The 19,390-nt window shown below is 43.5% G+C and overlaps 2 protein-coding genes across 6 annotated transcripts in view; one reads left to right on the top strand and one right to left on the bottom strand.

Annotated features, from left to right (window-relative positions):
* The window catches only part of lrrk2 (leucine-rich repeat kinase 2), an 82,478-nt gene extending 65,709 nt beyond the window's left edge, over window positions 1-16,769 (top strand). For 3 of the 5 annotated variants that reach the window (XM_024281981.2, XM_024281980.2, XM_024281978.2), the window contains exons 44-52: window positions 641-853; window positions 2,378-2,571; window positions 4,314-4,386; window positions 4,454-4,644; window positions 7,627-7,779; window positions 7,856-8,082; window positions 11,795-11,854; window positions 11,943-12,075; window positions 16,252-16,769. In XM_024281981.2, the coding sequence (XP_024137749.1) occupies window positions 641-853; window positions 2,378-2,571; window positions 4,314-4,386; window positions 4,454-4,644; window positions 7,627-7,779; window positions 7,856-8,082; window positions 11,795-11,854; window positions 11,943-12,067 (1,236 nt within the window). In that variant the 3' untranslated portion in view covers window positions 12,068-12,075; window positions 16,252-16,769. Of the gene's footprint in view, window positions 1-640; window positions 854-2,377; window positions 2,572-4,313; window positions 4,387-4,453; window positions 4,645-7,626; window positions 7,780-7,836; window positions 8,083-11,794; window positions 11,855-11,942; window positions 12,076-16,251 lie in introns of those variants that run through there. The other 2 variants (XM_024281979.2, XM_024281982.2) reach the window with 2 other exon arrangements.
* An 18-nt stretch (window positions 16,770-16,787) lies between these two features.
* Window positions 16,788-19,390, bottom strand: part of slc6a15 (solute carrier family 6 member 15) — a 24,330-nt gene continuing 21,727 nt past the window's right edge. The window contains exon 11 of the mRNA XM_024281985.2: window positions 16,788-17,848. Within this exon, the coding sequence (XP_024137753.1) occupies window positions 17,468-17,848 (381 nt within the window). The 3' untranslated portion in view covers window positions 16,788-17,467. The remainder of the gene's footprint in view (window positions 17,849-19,390) is intronic.

Below are 19,390 nucleotides of genomic sequence, written 5' to 3'. Positions count from 1 at the left end.
GTAGCTAATAGTTGGTAAAAAGCATTTCAAGCCAATCTGTGGGGGGAGCAGAAGCTGTGTTTCCTGGCAACAGCCCCAAAACATCACAGCTCTTGAGAAGACCTGCATGGACGAATGGACCAAAATTGCAGCTACAGTACAAACCAGGTGCAGAAAACCTTTAACCTCTGTCATTATCAACCAGGGTTGCTTCTTAAAGTATTGAGGTGAACTTTTACTACTGACCAGACACCTGTTTTCTGCACCAATGTGCAAAAAACATCTTGAAAATGTGATTTCCTGGATTCCATTGTCTGCCACAGCTGATGAACATTAAAGACCAAACTCTTCTCTTTAAATGGGACAACCAATGACAAACACATACTTTATTGTATTGATCTGAATACAGATGAAACGTGGACAACCAAAGGGTCAGCTTTACAGGTGGATTTGTTTTCAACTATACCAACAAATACTAGAATAACTCTCTTTGCTTATGTGGAACATCGATGGGATTTTGCTGAAGCAGCAAAACAGTAAACAAATCTGTGCAGTTCCAGCTCTTTTCAAGAAGGAGAAAAAGTCTCTAAGCTCCAGTCACATTTTTTATGACAGTAACATTCTGCTGTTGTGAGCGTGTTGACGGTGTTCCTGTTCGCAGGTGTTTGACCGGCTGAACTCAGCAGAAATGCTGTGTCTCATGAGGGAGATCCAGGACCCCCGGCTGTCCGCTGCTGAATGTATCACTGCAGGCTCTGGAAGCAGCGAGGGTCCTGACAGCAGACACACGGCCTGGCTGGGTGGGGGTAGCAGCAGCCGGAGGCGGGGCTTCGTCACCGCTGTGAACCTGGACAACAGCACGGTGATGACACAGGTACTGACACGCCCACAATCCGCGCCTGGGGCCAGGCCAGATTGGTTTCACAATCCTTTCCTGTTACTGCACCTCTCACCGCAAACACAAACTCAAAAACTCCCCGAAATGTTGACGCAGCCAGTACCCACGGAAAATGACCTTTGGCCCTTTTTGGGGGGTTCACAAAAATGACATGACAGCTGCAGAAACCGTCAACAGAATGAGTGGGACCAAAAGCTCTTATGGGGCTCCAAATCCCGTATCCAATAAGAGAATCAAAACATGTTTCTGAGATCCAAAGGAAGTTTAGGAAGGTTTATGGGATGGCCACAGAACCTACAGCTATGGTGGCCATTTTGTGGCAGTTTTCACATTTTCACATCATATGGAAAAAAAAGAAACTCGTCATGAAATTTCATATAAATGCGGCAGTTTTTCTACCTTTGACCTCGGAAAAAGGAATCAATCTTGAATTTTCCAAAAAGAAAAATCAATTCTAGACTTCTCCAAGGGATTTCAATCTATCACCACTGAACTCCTCAGCATCTCTGGGAAATTACTCGGAAAAAAATGTTGGAATTAAAAGTTGTCTGTTTTTACCAGCATTAGCGTGGCACATTCTTACCAGAATCTTTAATTTAACGCAGGACTCATTGGCTCAAGCTGAACCAAACAATATGACATACTAAACGAACATATTTGCAATGTGGGCGTGGTCAACAAAAACAGTTACCAAGGAAATCCATAAATTTACTGCTGAGGATTTTTCTTAAATTATATAAACCTGATCGTCACCCCCAGTCGACCAAAAAATAATATGGTTGCTATGGAGATTTTTGCTATGAAGCTAGGGGTTTTTAAATTCCTTGATGTCCATGAACAACCTCCTTAAATGGAATGTGCACGTGGACTTCCTATGCCCCAAACTGTCTCAGAGACTCCACTTTTTAAGAAGACTCCGTGTGTTTGGTGTAAGCACTAATATCATGGCATGCTTTTATAATGCAGGGTCACCTGCTTCAGATCCCTAACTGTAAAGCACAAAAACAAAATAGAGTGTCATGAAAAACGCCATGAAAATCATTGGTAAAAAAAGAATATTGGTCTTTATAAGAGGTTTACGAGACCCGCGTCAGGGAACAGGCAAAAACAATCATCAACATACACTCCCATCCGTCACCATCAGGGCGGCGCTACCGAGCAATAAGACACTATTATTTATTCCAGCATCCGTTGCACTACTAAACCACTCTGGCTAAGCACATTTTTCTCACAGCCAGTGAGGCAGGGGCTCCACTGGAGATTTTGGGCCCCCAGAAAATCTTTTTTACAGGGCTTCTGACACAGCAGCACATTTGTGGATGCTGTTTTACTCACAATTGCATTCTGATTAGGGTTGCACGATAATTATCAGTTACAGATAATAACCGATAACTGTTTTCTGTAACAAATTAATCTTTGACTTATTTGTTTTGATTTTTTTAGCCTGCATTTGTTTGTTACAGTTCATGTTTCAGACAGGTCTGTCTCTACTTCAATCAGGAAGTGGACTCCAGCCCGGTCCTGTCCCTTGTGACAGTCCGGATCCCACAGGAGGCCTGTCATTGGCTGGTTGCTGGGACACAGTCGGGCTCCTTGCTGGTGATCAGCGCCAAAGACCTTTCCACATGGCACTACCTGCAGGCTGTGACTGATGCCGTCACCTCCTTATACTTCCACACCCACCCTTGTTGCACGTAAGTGTCTGTTAAAAAGAAAAAGCACATACTGCTTCAGTAAAATACAGTCAAGATGCAAAACGTCCGTATAGTTTTGGGGCTGTTCTTAATAAACACAAAGAAAGGGACATGATGCATGAAACAACTGGGAGTGTAACAATTCATCTTTAAAACAATTAATCAATTTCTATTCCTGTTATCCAACCAGATCGATCCGTTTGAGGCAAGTTGTTAATGCAGTCGACCTGTATCATCTAAAACAATAAAATAAATTGATTATATTGATCTTGGAAAATACCATCTGGATTGAGACATGGTCAGTTTGTTTTACTTTAATGTAAAAACGACCGTCACAGCAGACAACACAAGTGAGGCAGCAGAAACTGATCAACCATCGTTACAGTCCAGTGTGTGGAAACACTTTGAATTCAGCAAACCCCTCCCTACAAACTTACAGTAAATACGCTATACTACAATTGAATCTTAAAATCAGATGTTTGCTTCGTTGTAGTTTCACCTGTGCGGGGAAAACTGTCAATTTCAGCACATGTAGTAACATGATCATCTCTTGAACCAACAAGGAACACTGTCAGACAAATCATCTGCCTGTTTTCAGGACTGTGCGCGCGTCATGGCGCAGACCGGGTAAAGGTTGCGCTCTGAAATGCTGGCCGGTCTTTATGTGTTTGTTGCACTAAGGTGGGTTTATGGAGTAACTTGAGATGTGAAAACATTGTTTCCAAGAGCTCGACTTACCAGAATTTCTGTCTGAGAGCCACCTGTGACCCTCAGAATGAGCACAGTGTGATCATCCAAACACTCGTCGCTGCTGTGTCAGCAGAAATGGTCTGACCGTCAATGGAGTGGAGACTTTCCAAATCTGTAGAAGAACATCTGACAGATTTTGAAACTTGCTACACAGAAAAGCCGCTCTAGGTTATTAGGCGCACGCCCCATTTTTGAAAAAAAGATTTTTATGTGCAGCTTATAATGCTAAAAGAACTAGAGTATGTTTGGCTGATGCCACACTTTCAGGGACGCTGCTGTGGTAGCTTGATGTCCTGTTCTTTCCATTACTGAAAGGCAGACTTTGTCTTGTTGATGTCACTGTGTAAGCACACAACAACAAACAAACATACAATGCAAAAAAAGAACAAAAAACAATTGAAAATCAATGAATACTGTACACAAACTGGGTCTCTGTTTTCAAGAAATGGATGCGTGGAGTTACTTTCAAGCAGAATTAACTCAGCTGTTAACCAGAAATACATCACAGTTCTGTGCACCGTGCATCTTTCAATCTCAACCTGAGCTTCAAATACAGATTCTACTCTAAAAAATCAGAATATTAAGAACTTATTGCTGCCAAAAATCTTTTTTTCAGGTGTTTCCCATTTGGGCGTCTTCGTTTATTCTTCATTGATTCATTTTTTGTGAACGACATGATTTCTCATGGAGTTTTTTGACAAATCATGTTTTGCTGAACAAACGGAGTGGTTTGTTCTTCAAGGTACCACTGTCTTTCACTTCTACCAGACCTCAGCACTTCATTTTGTTGCTATTTCATGCCTCATCTGGGACGGTACTGAAATGGTCATCAGCTGCTCCCTAAAGGTCAGGATGAGTGGCTTAAAAACCCACTGGTTGATCTACATTTGACTCTGGAAATAACACCTCTGTCATGCTGCCTGTCAGAGAGAGATATGAACATAGTCATCTGAGTGAAAGTTTATTCACCCTTACCTTTTTTGTATTTTTAGCCAAAGAAGAAGCTACCTTCTGGTTGGGACGGCAGATGGGATTCTCAGTGTTTATGAGGACTCTGTGCTCCTGGTAAATCCTCTTTTCGTTTGTGCTGCATCAGCACCAGCGCTTCACTGTCCTCCTCTGCTCCTTGCAGCAGGAAAACGGTCAGCCCGTCAAAACCCTCACTGTAGGAAACGTCAACACCCCACTCATGTGTCTGGGCCCGTCCTTCCATTCAGCTGACTCCAGAACTCTGTGGGCCGGCTGCGGGACCAAGATCCTGTCCTTTTCTGTGGACTATGATGTCTCCAAGTCCATCGACACCAGACCCAACTGTGTCCTTCAGTGAGTGATTTACCACAAACCGTCACCGAGCCAAGCTCAAACTAGAGTGTTCAGGGCTGCTGCGGATTCCAAAAGTTTCCTTGAACTCAAATAAGACCTTGTAAATCAGGAGTGTAATCTCATTTTGGTCTAGGACCCACTCAACCCGTCTGATCTAAAGTGGGCCGGACCAGGAACATAACAGCAACATAAGCTATCGTCAACTAGTTCTTTGTAGCTTTGTTTTTGTTTTTTCTCAGTTGGAAAAACCAACCTAGTAGCCTAATCATTTGTTACATTGGTTGTTATTATTATTTCTGGATCTCTTGTCATGCTGGTTGTGAGTTTCCTTTGCTCTCCCTAGTGGCAGAATTGCACATTGCGGTCATTTCTTTGAAGCCCCAGTCCCACTGGCTTTCACTGCCATATCACGGGTAAAAAATGTGGAAAATCTGCCAAACTCGCTTAGACGCACTAACTCTGTGCATGTTTGTGGAATAGCAGTGATACAAATGCTGGAGTCCATTCCACTGCCTCTCCACTGCCAGAGCTCTGCTTAATCACGTGTAAGCGCGTCCTCCCACGCCCAGCCGCTAAACAGACGCTGTAAGCAGTGGTTCAAACGCAGACTGGTCGGGGGAACGGCCGTGCTACAGCCATGCCCGAACGCGGCGTCCAAGCGCGTGTGCCACCGGTCGCTCCACGGCTCGATCTCGCTCTTAAACTGCTGTTGCACTGCTGCCCCACAGCCATCGCACGGCTGTTCCATTGGTACCACACACAGTCACCCGCGGTCTCAATTTTTGTGCAGTTCAAAAATTCTTCCCGCATGTAACAGCGGCCAAATTTTGTACCGCGTGTATGTGCGTCTATTCCGTGGCCACATCTCGGCCGTTCCACTACCAGTCCACTGCTGACAGCGTCTGTACCACGGGGACGACATTTCTTCCGTGCTCTAGCCGTGATATGGCCGTGAAAGCCAGTGGGACCGGGCCTTAAATAACTGGTTTTAAATTCTGAGTGAATGGTCCTTAAGTACTTTCTCATCAGTGCAATGTTACTTCCTGTCACTAAAAAACATGTCCGTGCTGCTTTATATCATTAGGATGTCAATTGGTTGTAAATCGTTTGAACCTCAGCTAGCTAATCAGTGCCTGCTCATCAAAAGTCCAAAGTCATGGAGAAATAACGTGGAAATAGCTCATTAGACCTCTGATTGAAAGATGGGATCAAGGTGGTGGAAGTGCAGATCAAGAAACAGCAAGTGCTGGAAATCCCTCCAGCAGACTCTGGCTTTTTGTTTGTCTTTCCACCTCTGGAAAAGGTGCGACCTCTGTTAGGAACAGAAAGTGCCGCTGACATCCCAACAGTTTGTGGCTGCACGCTCTGTCAGGTTGGAGGTGATCTGGGTGCTGAGGACAGGGAGCCACAGTTCAGGTCAGATGTCAGCATAGAGGAGGTTTTTAAAGCCTTTTTCTGGAGTCTGAAATGTTCTGTTCAGCTGTAAAAGACGAACTGGAGCTTGTTGGAGGTTTAAACCCTGTTAGCATCTTCTGTTGTTACCATGTTAAAATGATGATAGTTACTTTTGTTATGACTGGAGCCTTAAAGTCCCAGTCTGATCATCTGTTGTTCTACTGGAAAGTGCTCTTTTCATTATGACGAGGCTGTTTTTAGACTAAATCAAAAACCTGCGTTGTTTTCTAGGACATAGTTTCTGCAGAGCGGCAGGAGCTCATCAGAAATTTGTCGCCCCCTTCCATTGCTGAAAGCTCCTTGTTTATTCTCTCTCCAACTAGCTTACAGGCCTTCACAACCCCAACTTGTCATTTGCACTATTCCAAAAATGGTGATCAATATGGTTTCTATCCAGGCATACAGTTTAGATCCAGATTCCAGCTCAGACCAGGAAAACCAAGACGTCCATGGATGGAGTGGAGCAGGAAGACTGTGGCCTGCTGATTGTAGCTTCTACTTCACACCTACGAGCTTCAAACTGCTTTTTCATTTTTATCTGCTTCTGATTCACAGTGACTGGAATTAAAAAATACTTAGATATGCAGTTTGAAAGACCAACTAAATAAATGTTGTTTTTGGTGTCTTAAATATGTTCTTGCAGCATTTTTCAGATGATGGAGGACATGCATAAAGAAAATGAAAGTGACTTTCTGAGTGTTTCTCTATTCAAAACATTGTGGAAGAGGAGCGGTAGAAATGCAGTAAGAAAGAGATTGTAGGTGTGGTATACAAACTATAACAGATGGGCCCAAACATCTCAGCTCCGCTCCATTCTGACGCATCCACCTAGAGACAAACAGATCCATGAACGTCTTTGTTTTCCTCGTCTGAGCTGGAATCTGGATCAGAACTGTATGACTGGATGGAAACAATATTGCTGCCATTTTTGTTGCACTGTTAATGTTAGCTTGTGAGGGGCTGTAAGCTAGCAGGACAGAGTCTAAACAGATGCATGTTGGGAAGGAAGAGCGGGCCCACAACTCTGAAGTAAATTTCTGATGAACTCCTGCTGCTCTGCAGAAACTATGTCCTAGAAAACAGCACAGGTTTTGGGAACACTTTATCAAAGATGATTGGAGTGATATTTGAGCTTAATTTTCTAAATCTATGTCCTACAAGAACATGTTTAAAACATCATTTCATTAAAGCCAGAGATGTTGTTGTAAGAAGTAGAAATAATTCCTCATTTAAGATGAAAGCTTCAAAATGACTCGTCCATTACATGAGGTTTTAGTAAAGGCTATTTTATTAATGTTTCAGGTGGTTTAAAAAATCAATAAAAATGTTAACATTTGATTTGTAATGTTTGAAAAGTGTTTCACTTTTTTCTGTATGTTTGCTGAACTACACATGATATTCATCTGCTTTTCATCTGCTCTTAAAACGTCTTGAATTTAACTTCACTAAATCTGCAGACATGCTGGTTTTTGCTTTGAAGCTTAAATAAAAGAGCAGGAAGTGATGTCATGGTGGTGTCGCCTGCAGGCAGCAGCCGCCTCTGAGTGGCGAGGCGTGTGTGTCTCGCATGGTTGTGGACAAATACGTCTACCTGAGTAAAGCGGGAGCATCACGCGTTGAAGTCTGGGACAAGTGGAGTGAGAGGATGATGGAGGGCATTGACTGTGCTCACATCATCAGGTACACACACACACACACACACAGCAGCGTCCTCCATGTTGTTTATTGTCTCTGCAGCGACTCTCTCTCCCTGCAGACACGACTCAGGCAGCAGACGCAGGTCGGGCAGCCGAGCCGAACGGCCCTCTGACGCCTCGCCGCCCTGGGCCGTGGTCAAGGCTCTGCTGCTGCAGAGCAATGCAGCGCTCTGGATCGGCACTAGGGGGGGCTACCTGCTGCTACTGGAGCTACCCAAACACCAGCCGCTGCAGGTCCTGGCGCTGGGCTGCGACTCGGTCCGCTCCATCACCTCAGCGTTCATACGTGCGTTTTCAACATCTGCTCCTTTTGTGTTGACCATCACTGTGATGGAAGTCATCACATTTTTACCCACAAAGCATTCTGGAGCCGTAAAGTCCCCCTCCCATCATCCTTTGATCTAAAGTCTCCCCAGTGCTCTTTCAACCATGGCGATTCTGTTTTTAAATAAAAAAACCTGCGTTGTTTACTACAACATAGTTTCTGCAGAGCGGCAGGCATTAAACTGAAATTCACCTCTGACCTTTGGGCGGGACTGAGCAACCCCGCGCCCCCTTCCCATTGCGAGGTGGAGAAGGGGATTTATGACAACCAGCGTATTTTTTACATGACAAATACAATCTTTTCCAAACAGAATTTTTCAGCTGCTCCTGATTCACAACAACTTGAAAAAACATACAGAATCTTCATTTTCTTCATATATGTCCGTCGTCATATATGACAAGAAGACATATAACATCACTTTAATCAGAGTGGGTCTTAAACGACTAGGAATGTAACAATTCAGTCAATCCACGATTCAGTTCACACTTTTAAAGTCACAATTTTGAATTTTTCCATTTTTTTTCTCAACAAAATGAAGTAAGGGATAATACCCGACGAGGTGTGCGTTATGAGAAATTAACGCACGCCACGGAGGCCTAAACCGTCCTCCGCTTCGCGTCAGACGGTTGCTTCCGCAAAGTGGGCAGCTACAGCATAAACAGAACAGCTTCTGTCTGTGTTTCATTTCACGGCAGGTTCGCTCTTCTGAGCTGCTCTAAAAGCAGAAACTCCCTCTTGTGGTGAAACAGAAGACTACACCTTTCATGTCGAGTGCTGTGTCTGATTGGTGGGAGAATAACTAATTTTAAAAACAAATTACCAAAGTTAAGCCGAACATTATGGGACGGAGGGTTGACTAATTTGTCAATATTAATTTACCTTACAAAAGGAGAGGAATATAAATGCTGGTCGCTACAATAAGTTAAATAAAGCATCAGTTCAGAGAGAAAGTTCATCCATTACTGCTTGTTTTGTCCAGACGATGAAGGAAAAATGTGTTTTAAAGAAGCCTGCGCAGTGATATCGAACTTTGGTCTGTGTGACCGGAACTTCTTTTTTAGGTGTGTGTCATTACTGTGCATTATCACTTTTTAATGCACACCCAGCAGCCAATCAGAATCGAGTATTCACCCGGACCATGGTATAATTAAAGGTATTTTAAGGTCAAGTATTTAATCACAGGCACGCACATAGGGTATTACATTTCGCCATTAGTCCCCTACGAGCATATATCAAGGAGCACAAGGAGCATTCCACGGGCGCAGGACAGTCTCCACGCCCGCTCCTCTAATCTCCACCCTCGTGGGAGTATTCTTACACTCCTTAAACTAGCTCCGCCCCCTCGTGGATGTCTGTGCGCTTGTGGAGCTTCTCCTGTGCGCCCAAGTCAAACTTGACATTGAAGGAAAAAAACAAGCAGAAATACCCGCGTGTCATTCGTTTTTCAAATCAAAGCAAAAAATGGAAAGATGAAAAAAGGACTGCTTTATCAATTTATCAGTTTAAACTACTGTAGTAAAATTAATTTCTGATGTTCCCATTCAAAAAAAAAATCAAACATGAAGCAAAAACATAATGAATGTTTAAATTCATTTTCAAAGAAGAGTGTTGGATCACGGGGTGGAGAAAACACAAAGAGGAATTCTTAGAAAATGAATTTAAATGTCCATTATGTGTTTGCTTCATTTTCTATTTTTTTTTAATGGGGACATCAAAAATTATTTGTATAGTTGTACACTGCTCACAAAAATTAAAGGATCACTTTGAAGAAACACATTAGATACACATTAGATAAATGAAGATGTGGCAGGCTAGTCCATTTTTTCCAAAACTTCATTTCTGCAACTCAAAATGCTTTTCAGTATCTTGTGTGGCCCCCACCAGCTTGTATGCATGCTTGACAACGTGGCGGCATGCTCCTAATGAGACGACGGATGGTGTCTTATGGCATTTCCTCCCAGATCTGTGTGAGGGCATCCCTGAGCTGTTGTACAGTCTGAGGAGCAACCTGGCGGCGTCTAATGGACCCAAACATAATGTCCCAGAGATGTTCTATTGGGTTTAAGTCAGGGGATGGTGAAGGCCATTCAATTGTTTCAATTCCTTCATCCTCCAGGTACTGCCTGGATACTCTTGCCACGTGAGGCCGGGCATTGTCGTGTATTAGGAGGAAACCAGGACCTACTGCACCAGCGTAGGGTCTGACAATGGGTTCAAGGATTTCATCTGGATACCTTATGGCAGTCAGAGCACCATTTCCTAGGCAGTAGAGGTCTGTGCGTCCCTCCATGGATATGCCTCCCCAGACCATCACTGACCCACCACCAAACCTGTCATGTTGAACCACGTTGCAGGAGGCATAACGTTCTCCTTGTCTTCTCCAGACTCTTTCACGTCTATCACAGGTGCTCAGGGTGAACCTGCTCTTGTCTGTGAAAAGTACAGGGCGCCAGTGGTGGACTTGCCAATTCTGGTGTTCTTGAGCAAATGCCAGTGGAGCTCCACGGTGCTGGGCAGTGAGCACAGGGCCCATACAGGACGTGGGGCCCTCAGGCCACCTTCATGAAGTCTGTTCCTGAATGTTTGGGTAGAGACATTCACACCAGTGGCCCTCTGGAGGTCATTCTGTAGGGCACAAGCAGTGCTCAGCCTGTTCCACCTTGCACAAAGGAGCAGGTATGGGTCCTGCTGAGGGGTTGAGGACCTTCTACGGCCCTGTCCAGCTCTCCCAGAATAACCACCAGTCTCCTGAAATCTCCTCCATGTTCTGGAGATTGTGCTGGGAGACACATTAAACCTTCTTGCTGCAGCACGTGTGGATGTTCCATCCTGGAGAAGTTGGACAACCTGTTCAACTTCTGTAGGGTTAAGGAATCTCCTCATACTGCCAGTAGAGATAATTATCAAGCCAAAATCAGCACGAGTGGAAAACCAGCCAAAAAAGATCAAGAGGGAGAAACTTGAAATGACCTCCACATGTAACACCAGTCCTGTTTGGAGGGTTTTCTAATTGTTGCCACTGAAGTGCACCTGTTGTTAATTCATGAACACCAATACAGCTGAAATTGATTAACGAGGCCCCCAGCTGGTTAACCAACAAGAAAATTGTCAGAGAAGTTTAATTCAAATCATGCCAGGACCAATAAAAAAATGCTCCTTTAATTTTTGTGAGCAGTGTATTTAGAGAAGTTGAAAAATTGATAAATCAATAAATCAGCCCTTTTTCCACTTTTCATTTTTAGTTTTAATTTGAAAAATGAATTATACGCAGTTATTCTGAAGGAGAAAAGTTGTTCATCCTGCCGCTCTTCAGAATCTATTGGAATGACGTTGATTGTGTTAACAATTAAAAAATGACAGTAAATCAAAGATTTTAAAGACTGAAGCTCCAGTGTTAAAGGGTTAAAAAGTACTGGAACATGGTGAGGTTCAGAACAGGTCAGATCTTGTGGAGCAGCAAAAGCAGCAGGAGAGTGTGAGAACGGACACAAACAAAAGTCAGGGAAACAGATAAGCAGCACCTGCATCTCTGTTTGGCTCTGCATCCAGTTTTTCCCCTCATGTTTGCACGGAGCCATCTACTGCGCACGTTTTCCCTTGTAGTTTGTTTTTGAACGTGTTACATTTGTATCATCCTTTTCCTGCAATTACATGCTTGTTTTTGCTCTATCAGAGACGCTAATCTGGAAGAATGTGGTGCTGGTTTTGGGCCGAAGAGTCCCACAAGACAAGAGTCAGTATGAGGAGTCTGAAAGTGCCGTTTCTGTGAACAGCTGTGGGATTTTGACAGCCAACGCCTCCGCTTGTTTGTTCGCCTGCAGATGAGGAGTCTGTGCTGATGGTGTGGAACAGCGTGTTGCCTACGGAGGTCAAAGACTTGAAGAAGCACTGTGAGAAGAGGGAACGCATCGCACTGAGAATGAGAGAGCAGCTCCAGCAGTCCTGAGCCTGCAGGTTTGGATGCTAATCTTAAGGAAAACTATCAATATGGATTCAAATGTGGTCAAATGGTGACTTTAAAGTCCCACTCTGATCAACTTGGGATCTATTTTCAAAATGTTCCCAGTGGTTTTTCAGTCATTATGATGCTGTTTGTAGCCAATATATATATATATATATATATATATATATATTAATAACCTGTGTTGTTTTCTAGGACATAGCTTCTGTAGAGCGGCAGGAGTGAATTAGAAATTCACCCCTGAGTTGTGGGCGGGAACTCTGGGAAGCTTGTGGTCCAGCCTGTGCGTTTTCTACATCTTTTCAAACAGATCTTTTCATTTGCTCCCGATTTTACTACGATTTGCTTTCAAGAAATACTTTAAGATAAACCTAAAATTTGAAGTTCAATTATCTTTATAGCTGACCTCCATCATCAGATGTTGGGTTGCTTTTGAGTTGATTTGTCACTGACCACAGCCACGTTGGAGCCACAAAGTCTTATTTCACCCTTAAAATAAAATCCCGATGGATGCTGTAGTTACCCTTATGATAAGTGAGGGATAATGCTCAACGAAGTGTACGTTATGAGAAGTTCAAGCACGTGCCGGAGGCCTGAACCGTCCGATGAGAAGCGGAGAACAGCTGCTTCCGCTTACAAAATAAATGAATATTCAGTCAATATTTAGTAATATATTTGTGTTATTTATTCAGTTTAAATCATTTTTTTCACAAAAAGTGGATTATTTGATATGTGATGCAGCTTGTTGTCACGGTAACATGCCAACACGGCACTGAGCCGACACTGAACTCAACTGTACTGGTAAAGTGTTGCATAATTGAGAGGAAGACCCACACAAATGTGGATTGTTTTTAAAGTTAAGCGGCTAGAGCACAAACACAGCAACCAATCAGCTTCAGTCTCAGTGTTTCATCTTACAGCGGGTTCAGTATAGACTTCGCTCTTCTGACCTGCTCAAAAAACGGAAACTCCCTCTTGTGGCGATACAGAAGAATATACCGTTCGGTACGCTGAATGATGTCTTATGAGTGGGAGAGTAACTAATTGGGAAAAAAATACATACCAACAAAACCCCTAACATTATGGATCGAGGAGATGACTAATTTGTCTCCTTGTCCTCCCTTACCTTACAAAAGGAAAGTGACATAAATGCTGATCGTCATGATAGTTTAAATAAAGCACCAGTTCAGAGAGAAAGTTCATCTCTTACTGCTTGTTTTTGTCCAGGGATACAGAACGTTTGGGCTGTGAGCGGAACTTCTTTTTTGATTTATCACCGTGGTTTATCACTTTTTACTCCACAACAGCCAGTCAGAATGGAGTATTCGCCCTGACCATGGAATAAATATAAATAAACTGTTGGTTTATTGGCATAAATAGAAGATAAACATGAAGATAAAATAACTTTTCTTAAAATATAAAATATTTTTTAACTTTTGACAGACTTTCACATGGCTCTTTTCCAAAACAAGACATTCTGTACCACACAAAACCATCTCAACTCAGCAAGTGAGGAGTAATGTAATGAGCTGCATGAATACACTCTTTCTGGAATCAGGGTTGAACCAATTTCCCTTTTTAACCAATACAAACTGTAAAAAAACAAATGAACACATATTCTTGAAATTCCCCCAAAACAAAATGAAAAAAAAGTATCCTCTTATTCTTTTTAGTCTCTTCTGGCTTTTTAGTCCCTCTCCCAGTGTTCAGATAAAACATTCTGTGTCCAAATAAATACAGATTCACCAGGAAACAGGAGTCCAAAAAAGAAAAACATGGAACGATCTCACTAAAATGGTCGTGGTTTCCTCCCTTAATCCATCTTTTGTGGGTAGGTTATCCTTTCTTATTTCTTTCTGGGGTCCCCCATAGACCCCCCCCCCCAGTCTTTTGTCTTACTGCTCCATATGACAGCTGCGACGCCCCAAACTTTCCTCCTTTTATGTCCTTGCTGGTGACTCCGCCCACTTCCTCCAGAATTCACATAATATGACACCAAATTCTATACAATATTTATTAAGAAAAAACAGTTTGTATTAGTGTTAGAGCAGTAGTATTATCAAACAACTGTGGACTGTATTCATATCAGTATTTATTTCTTTTGTCTGGATGTTCATTATCAGGATACCTTTGTGGCGATGCTACAGTAAGAACTGAGATGTCAGCAGAGATTAAACATGATTTTACAGTTTGTGGTACATCTCAAAATGTAATTAAATCAGAGCTAAATTAGGCTATCTTTTTGAACAATAAGGCACACATAGAATCATAGTATTACTTAAAAAAGGTAAAACCACCTATATAATCTGGTACGCCTTAGGGAGAAATTCTGTTGCTCCCTGACCTCCAGTTTATTTAGTGGTACATGTTCCCAAAAATGCGTTATAGTCCAACTTTGTCAAATTAAGAAGCCACACCACTTGATGGATTATTAGAGAATGGAGCCTACTGTAGTCAGGAACTCATGGAGTGATCTGTCATCTGTCTGTAAAAGAGCTGAAAAAAGTTTCATTTAATTCATTTTACTTTGTATTTTTTTTTTACTTTGCTACTTTTGATTTAATTTACAGTTCTTTTTAAAATGAAACCTTTTTGGTTTCCCTTAACCCAAGAGCCACAGTGAAGGGCTACCAAGCCACGCGTGGCTCTGGAGCCGCAGGTTGCAGACTCCTGGTGTCGATGTTTAGTCCCTCAGAGCACAGAAATGCTGAGGCTGTCGTGATGCTGTCTGGCAGCAGCGCGCTCTGACAGAGGAGGTCTGGTGCCAGAGCAGGTGTCCTCTGGGATTCATCTTTGGGGAGTCTGGATTTTGGCTTCTCCTTTTTTTGGGGAGCTGCAGTCGTAGTGCCACCGCTCAGTTTGACCTCTGACCCTCAGGAAATACATGCCAAAGGAAAAAGACGAGCGCTGCGATGCAAAGAGCTGTCTCTCACTCTTTATCGCTGTGGATTTGGAATGAATGTATAAAGAAGGAACACGCTTGAAGAAGGAGAGGCATGTGTGATAGCAGAACAGCCCCAGTGCTCCAGGCACGGACCGGTACCGGTTTGTAGGACAGGTGGTACCGGGTTCCAGAGGAAGAAAAAACATTTTTCTGTTTAATTTCTAATCTAATCAGAACGTCCGACTCCATCTTGATTCGTGTCAAGCTAGCAAAGTTGGCAAAGACAAACGTATTTGTGAAGTTTCTTTTCACAGAAAAGATCCAGACAGGAAACTGAAGAAGAGACTTTGACTTCAGAATAAAATAAATCTGCATTTAACAGACAAAAACCAGGAATCTTTACTCCACATGTGGATTTATTGAAACAGTGTTTCCCACAGACCATAATAATAAAAAGGAAGAATATTCATCAACCGGCTGTCTAATGTTCCGAGGATGCTGCTAATAAAGTTGTTCAAATGGTGGATTCAGGTTTATGATGATGTTTATAAAATAAGAGCTTTAGTCAATTGTTTCATCGATTTACTCGTCACACCTCAAACATTGAGCTTCCACTTTGACAGTGAAGGAAAGTCTACCCTATATCACACATTTGAATGCTCGGTCAAGTCTCAGAAACACATTTAATTTGAAACAGCTGCTTGTTTGTTTTGTCTTTGATATTACCCAGCAGTCACTGCTTCTGCGAGTTAGTTCAGACTGGAAAGGCAGTGATTATCCAGACAAACGTGGCAGAAAAACTGCTGCTACAGTAAATTAGCAGCTGTGATATTGGTTGTGGTTTATGGAAAAGCCTTTCATTGAAGCTGTTCTTGTTCCAAGTAACCAGAAGAGTTTCTACTTACAGCAGTGTGGAGAGGATTGTTACCTTCCACATGTGGCTGATGTTATTGAAATGTTTTTTATAAAAACTGATGGAAATGTACGTTTACCAGACGGAATTTGCGCGGACAAGATGCACATTGCTGCATTGCTCGCGCGTGTTTTAAGTGCATTCAAGGCTGAATTTTGTTAAAGTTCAAGTTTCATTAGCTGTCACTCCTAGCTGTGTGAAATGTTCTCTGCATTTGGTCCATCCGCTGGAGGGGTGAGCTGCAGACACAGCCGCGCTCTGGAACTATTTGGTGTTTTAACCATAACTGTAATCCTGACCTTAATCCTTCCTCTGAGAATGTGAACATGACGTGCGAGTAGACACTTTCTGAAGATTTTCTTTGTTTTTCAGAGGAGTCGACCAAAAGGGATCAACAGTCCAAAGCCCCGGCGTGTTTCCGTTCCTCACAGAGGAGGATGTTTTGGACAAACTGCACTTTTCCTACATGTAGTTCCCAGAAACAAAGCACAATACATTAAAAGACCTCAATCCAGAAACTCGTGTTTCTGACGCTGCAGAGCCATATTTGAGCTTGTGACAATCACAGAAGTCTCCAGTCCGACACATTGGTAAAAGGGAACATGTGGTCAGAGCCTGGACCTTATGCTCACCTTTGAAAGCTGAACCCTGACAGATGCTAAATGAAGAAGGATGTCTTCACTGATTCCATCACTGCACGTCAGCGAAGACACGCCTTCTCTCCGTCCTCATTCTATACAATTGTGATGGACAGTCAAAGCGGTTTTGGTTTTACCCTTATTGGTTTAATCTGGAGGTTTTTTTGTCTTTCAATCATATTTTTGGTATTTCTATTAAAAAGGCACTTTTGTAAATTGTGTGAAATAAAGAACTGACGACAGAGAAAAGACGGACAGCATGACTGAGGCTGTTGACTGAGGTGATCTTTAATCTTCATTAGGGAAAAAGACATTGCATTTGAAGCCATTTCATGGAAAAAGTTATTTACAAGAAGGACTCAGTCCTTCAGCTTTGACAGCACATTAGTAAAAAACAAAACGAACAAGATGACGCCACTTTAGGATTTGAAGCACTTCTGAACCTTAAAACACTGCTCTGAAACCCAGACCACCAGGCTCATCACATGAGGATTGTATTTACAGAACACTTCAAATATACATCAGCAGTGTATTCTATAAACAAATATAAATGACTTAGGCACGCTTTTGTCTGGAACAATCATGGGAGTGGAAATCAAAGGCCAGCGTGTTTTCTCGGAGCCAGGACAAACACGGCGAGTGTGGGCGGCGTCTGGCTCACTGCAGGGTGAACACGCTCTGACGTCTGCGTCACAAACTCCTCTGCTTCATCCCAGAGGAGGAGGGGCTACAGAGTGGGTGGAGCCTGGCAGGTGGTTGGTGCTTCATCCCAAAACTGAAGGTTTTGCAACCTTATGATAAACATCCACAAAGGTTCAGAGTGGACAAATACAGAGCAGCTCCTACATCTACAGAGATACACAGTGCAAAACAGAATATTCAATGATGAGACGCTGACTAACGCTGGGGTGGAGGGGGTGGGGGGCAGCTGACTTACAACCACAGCAGGTCTATAAGTCCGACTCGGGCATGTCAGGCGTGCTGGCCATCAGGTACCCGATGCCGTAGCGGCCGTTGGGCGCGGTGTCTCCCTCCGTGCCACCGCCGCCGCTCTGCTTGCGGTAGATGCTGTTCCCTGGCATCGGCGATGGCGCCTCGCTGGGAGACTTGCCGTGGATCAGGCTGGCGTCGTCGTCCTCCTCTGGCCGGCTGCTCTCCTTGATGATGCGGCCCTTCTTGTAGGAGACGGCGGCGAGGCCGCCACTGCCCTCCTCCACGATGTTGAAGTAGCGCAGGCAGAAGACGACGGGCACGGGCATGATGGCCATCACCACCAGGGAGATGCAGACCCCAATGCCCCATGGGGGAAAGCGCAGGGTCTTCTCTACAGCCTGGAGAGAAGAGATGAGGGGAGAAGTTCATCACACATTATTAATCCTTTTCATCCACATTTTATCACGTGCACTCACGGGGGCCAGAATGTCTACGGCGGGGGCTCTGGCTCTGCTCACAGAGAAATTTTCTGCGCACAAGTGGAAAATGAGTTCTGACATCTGTGGGCGGAGTCAGAGGGCTGCGATAGCTTTCTTCTGATTGGATGGCGTTATTCATTAGTCGAGAATGCCTCCTTAAATTAGAGGCACTTCCATTTGTCGCTGCAGTTTTTCTCCATCGATTTAGTGCATGTCTCTCAACAGTATTGAAGTTTGCAGCACTCCTCAGGAGATTCTCAAAACAATTAGTACAAACTGCAAAACATGATACGTAACCTACAAAAGTGTGTCACTTCCTCAAAATGCAAGTCAGTAGCTCAAAAGGGTTAGTTCATCTTCAAAAGCAAGTTTTTATGTCTATGAAAGTGTCAGTGTTGTCAAAATGACAAGTTATGATTTCATTTTTTTTAATGATCAAGTCAATAGATTTCATCATGTTTTCATTGAGACTGAGGACTCTGGAAATGCTTCCCAATGTCATGCAATGTAAAGACAGCACTACAGTATGTATCATGCATGATATTTTGAAACCTTGAATTCAACTAACAAAAAGACACTGAATTTGCACTTTACACTGTTTATTTGCAACCGCTCACAGCACTGTGCAGAAGGAAAGAAAAAAAAAACAATAATAAACTCCCTTTTGATCAATAAACCTTCCTGAAATACCTTTGAAACTGAAAATACTGTAAAACAGACAGTTCTGCAAATCAGTCATGGACAACGAGACTCTCCTGTCTTTCTGGATACATATTTTCTTCTACATCACTGACTATCAGCTTTATCAATGCACAGAGGAAAGTATCCTCTTGAAAACTGAATCCACCCTCTGCAGACTCTCCTGTGAAGTCATCACCAGCTGCATTCATGACCTCTAACAGGTCATTTGGGTATGTGGATGCTGATCATATGCCTTCCACCTCCAGGAAGAGAAAAACTCTTCAATTGGATTTAGAAATGTAGAGAAGGGAGGAAGACACTCCACCAGCATCCTGTCATGTTCTGTAAATCACTGCCTGACTGCAGCAGAGTTCTGGACGCTCACATCATTATCATTGGTTACAATTAGGGCTGTCAGATTTGTCGCGTTAAAAACGCATTAATCTGACGTGTGCTTGACGCCGACAATTTTTTTGACGCATTAATCGCTGATTTTCCCATTCTTGCCTTTCCATACCGCGCGCGCGGGCGTCCCCCCCTCTAACTCACCGGCTGCTCTCACTAGATCACAGGCGGGTCTCCAACCACCGAGCTGCGAGCTAAACCCGGCCGGCGCTAGGACCTGGAGAGGTCCTGCACCCTAACCCGGCTCCAGTTCCCGTCCAGTACCACGTCTGGTGGTACCGGCTCACGTCCGGCGCCGCGTCCCGAGAGCTGCGGACCCCCGACGTTCCGAACAACAAGTGCACCGGGGGACGTTTTAAATGTTCTGGAGGTTTA

This window comes from Oryzias melastigma, linkage group LG6 (genome assembly GCF_002922805.2).
Source record: "Oryzias melastigma strain HK-1 linkage group LG6, ASM292280v2, whole genome shotgun sequence".
NCBI classification, from domain to species: Eukaryota; Metazoa; Chordata; class Actinopteri; order Beloniformes; family Adrianichthyidae; genus Oryzias; species Oryzias melastigma.
This window is presented reverse-complemented; position numbering and strand designations above follow the sequence as displayed.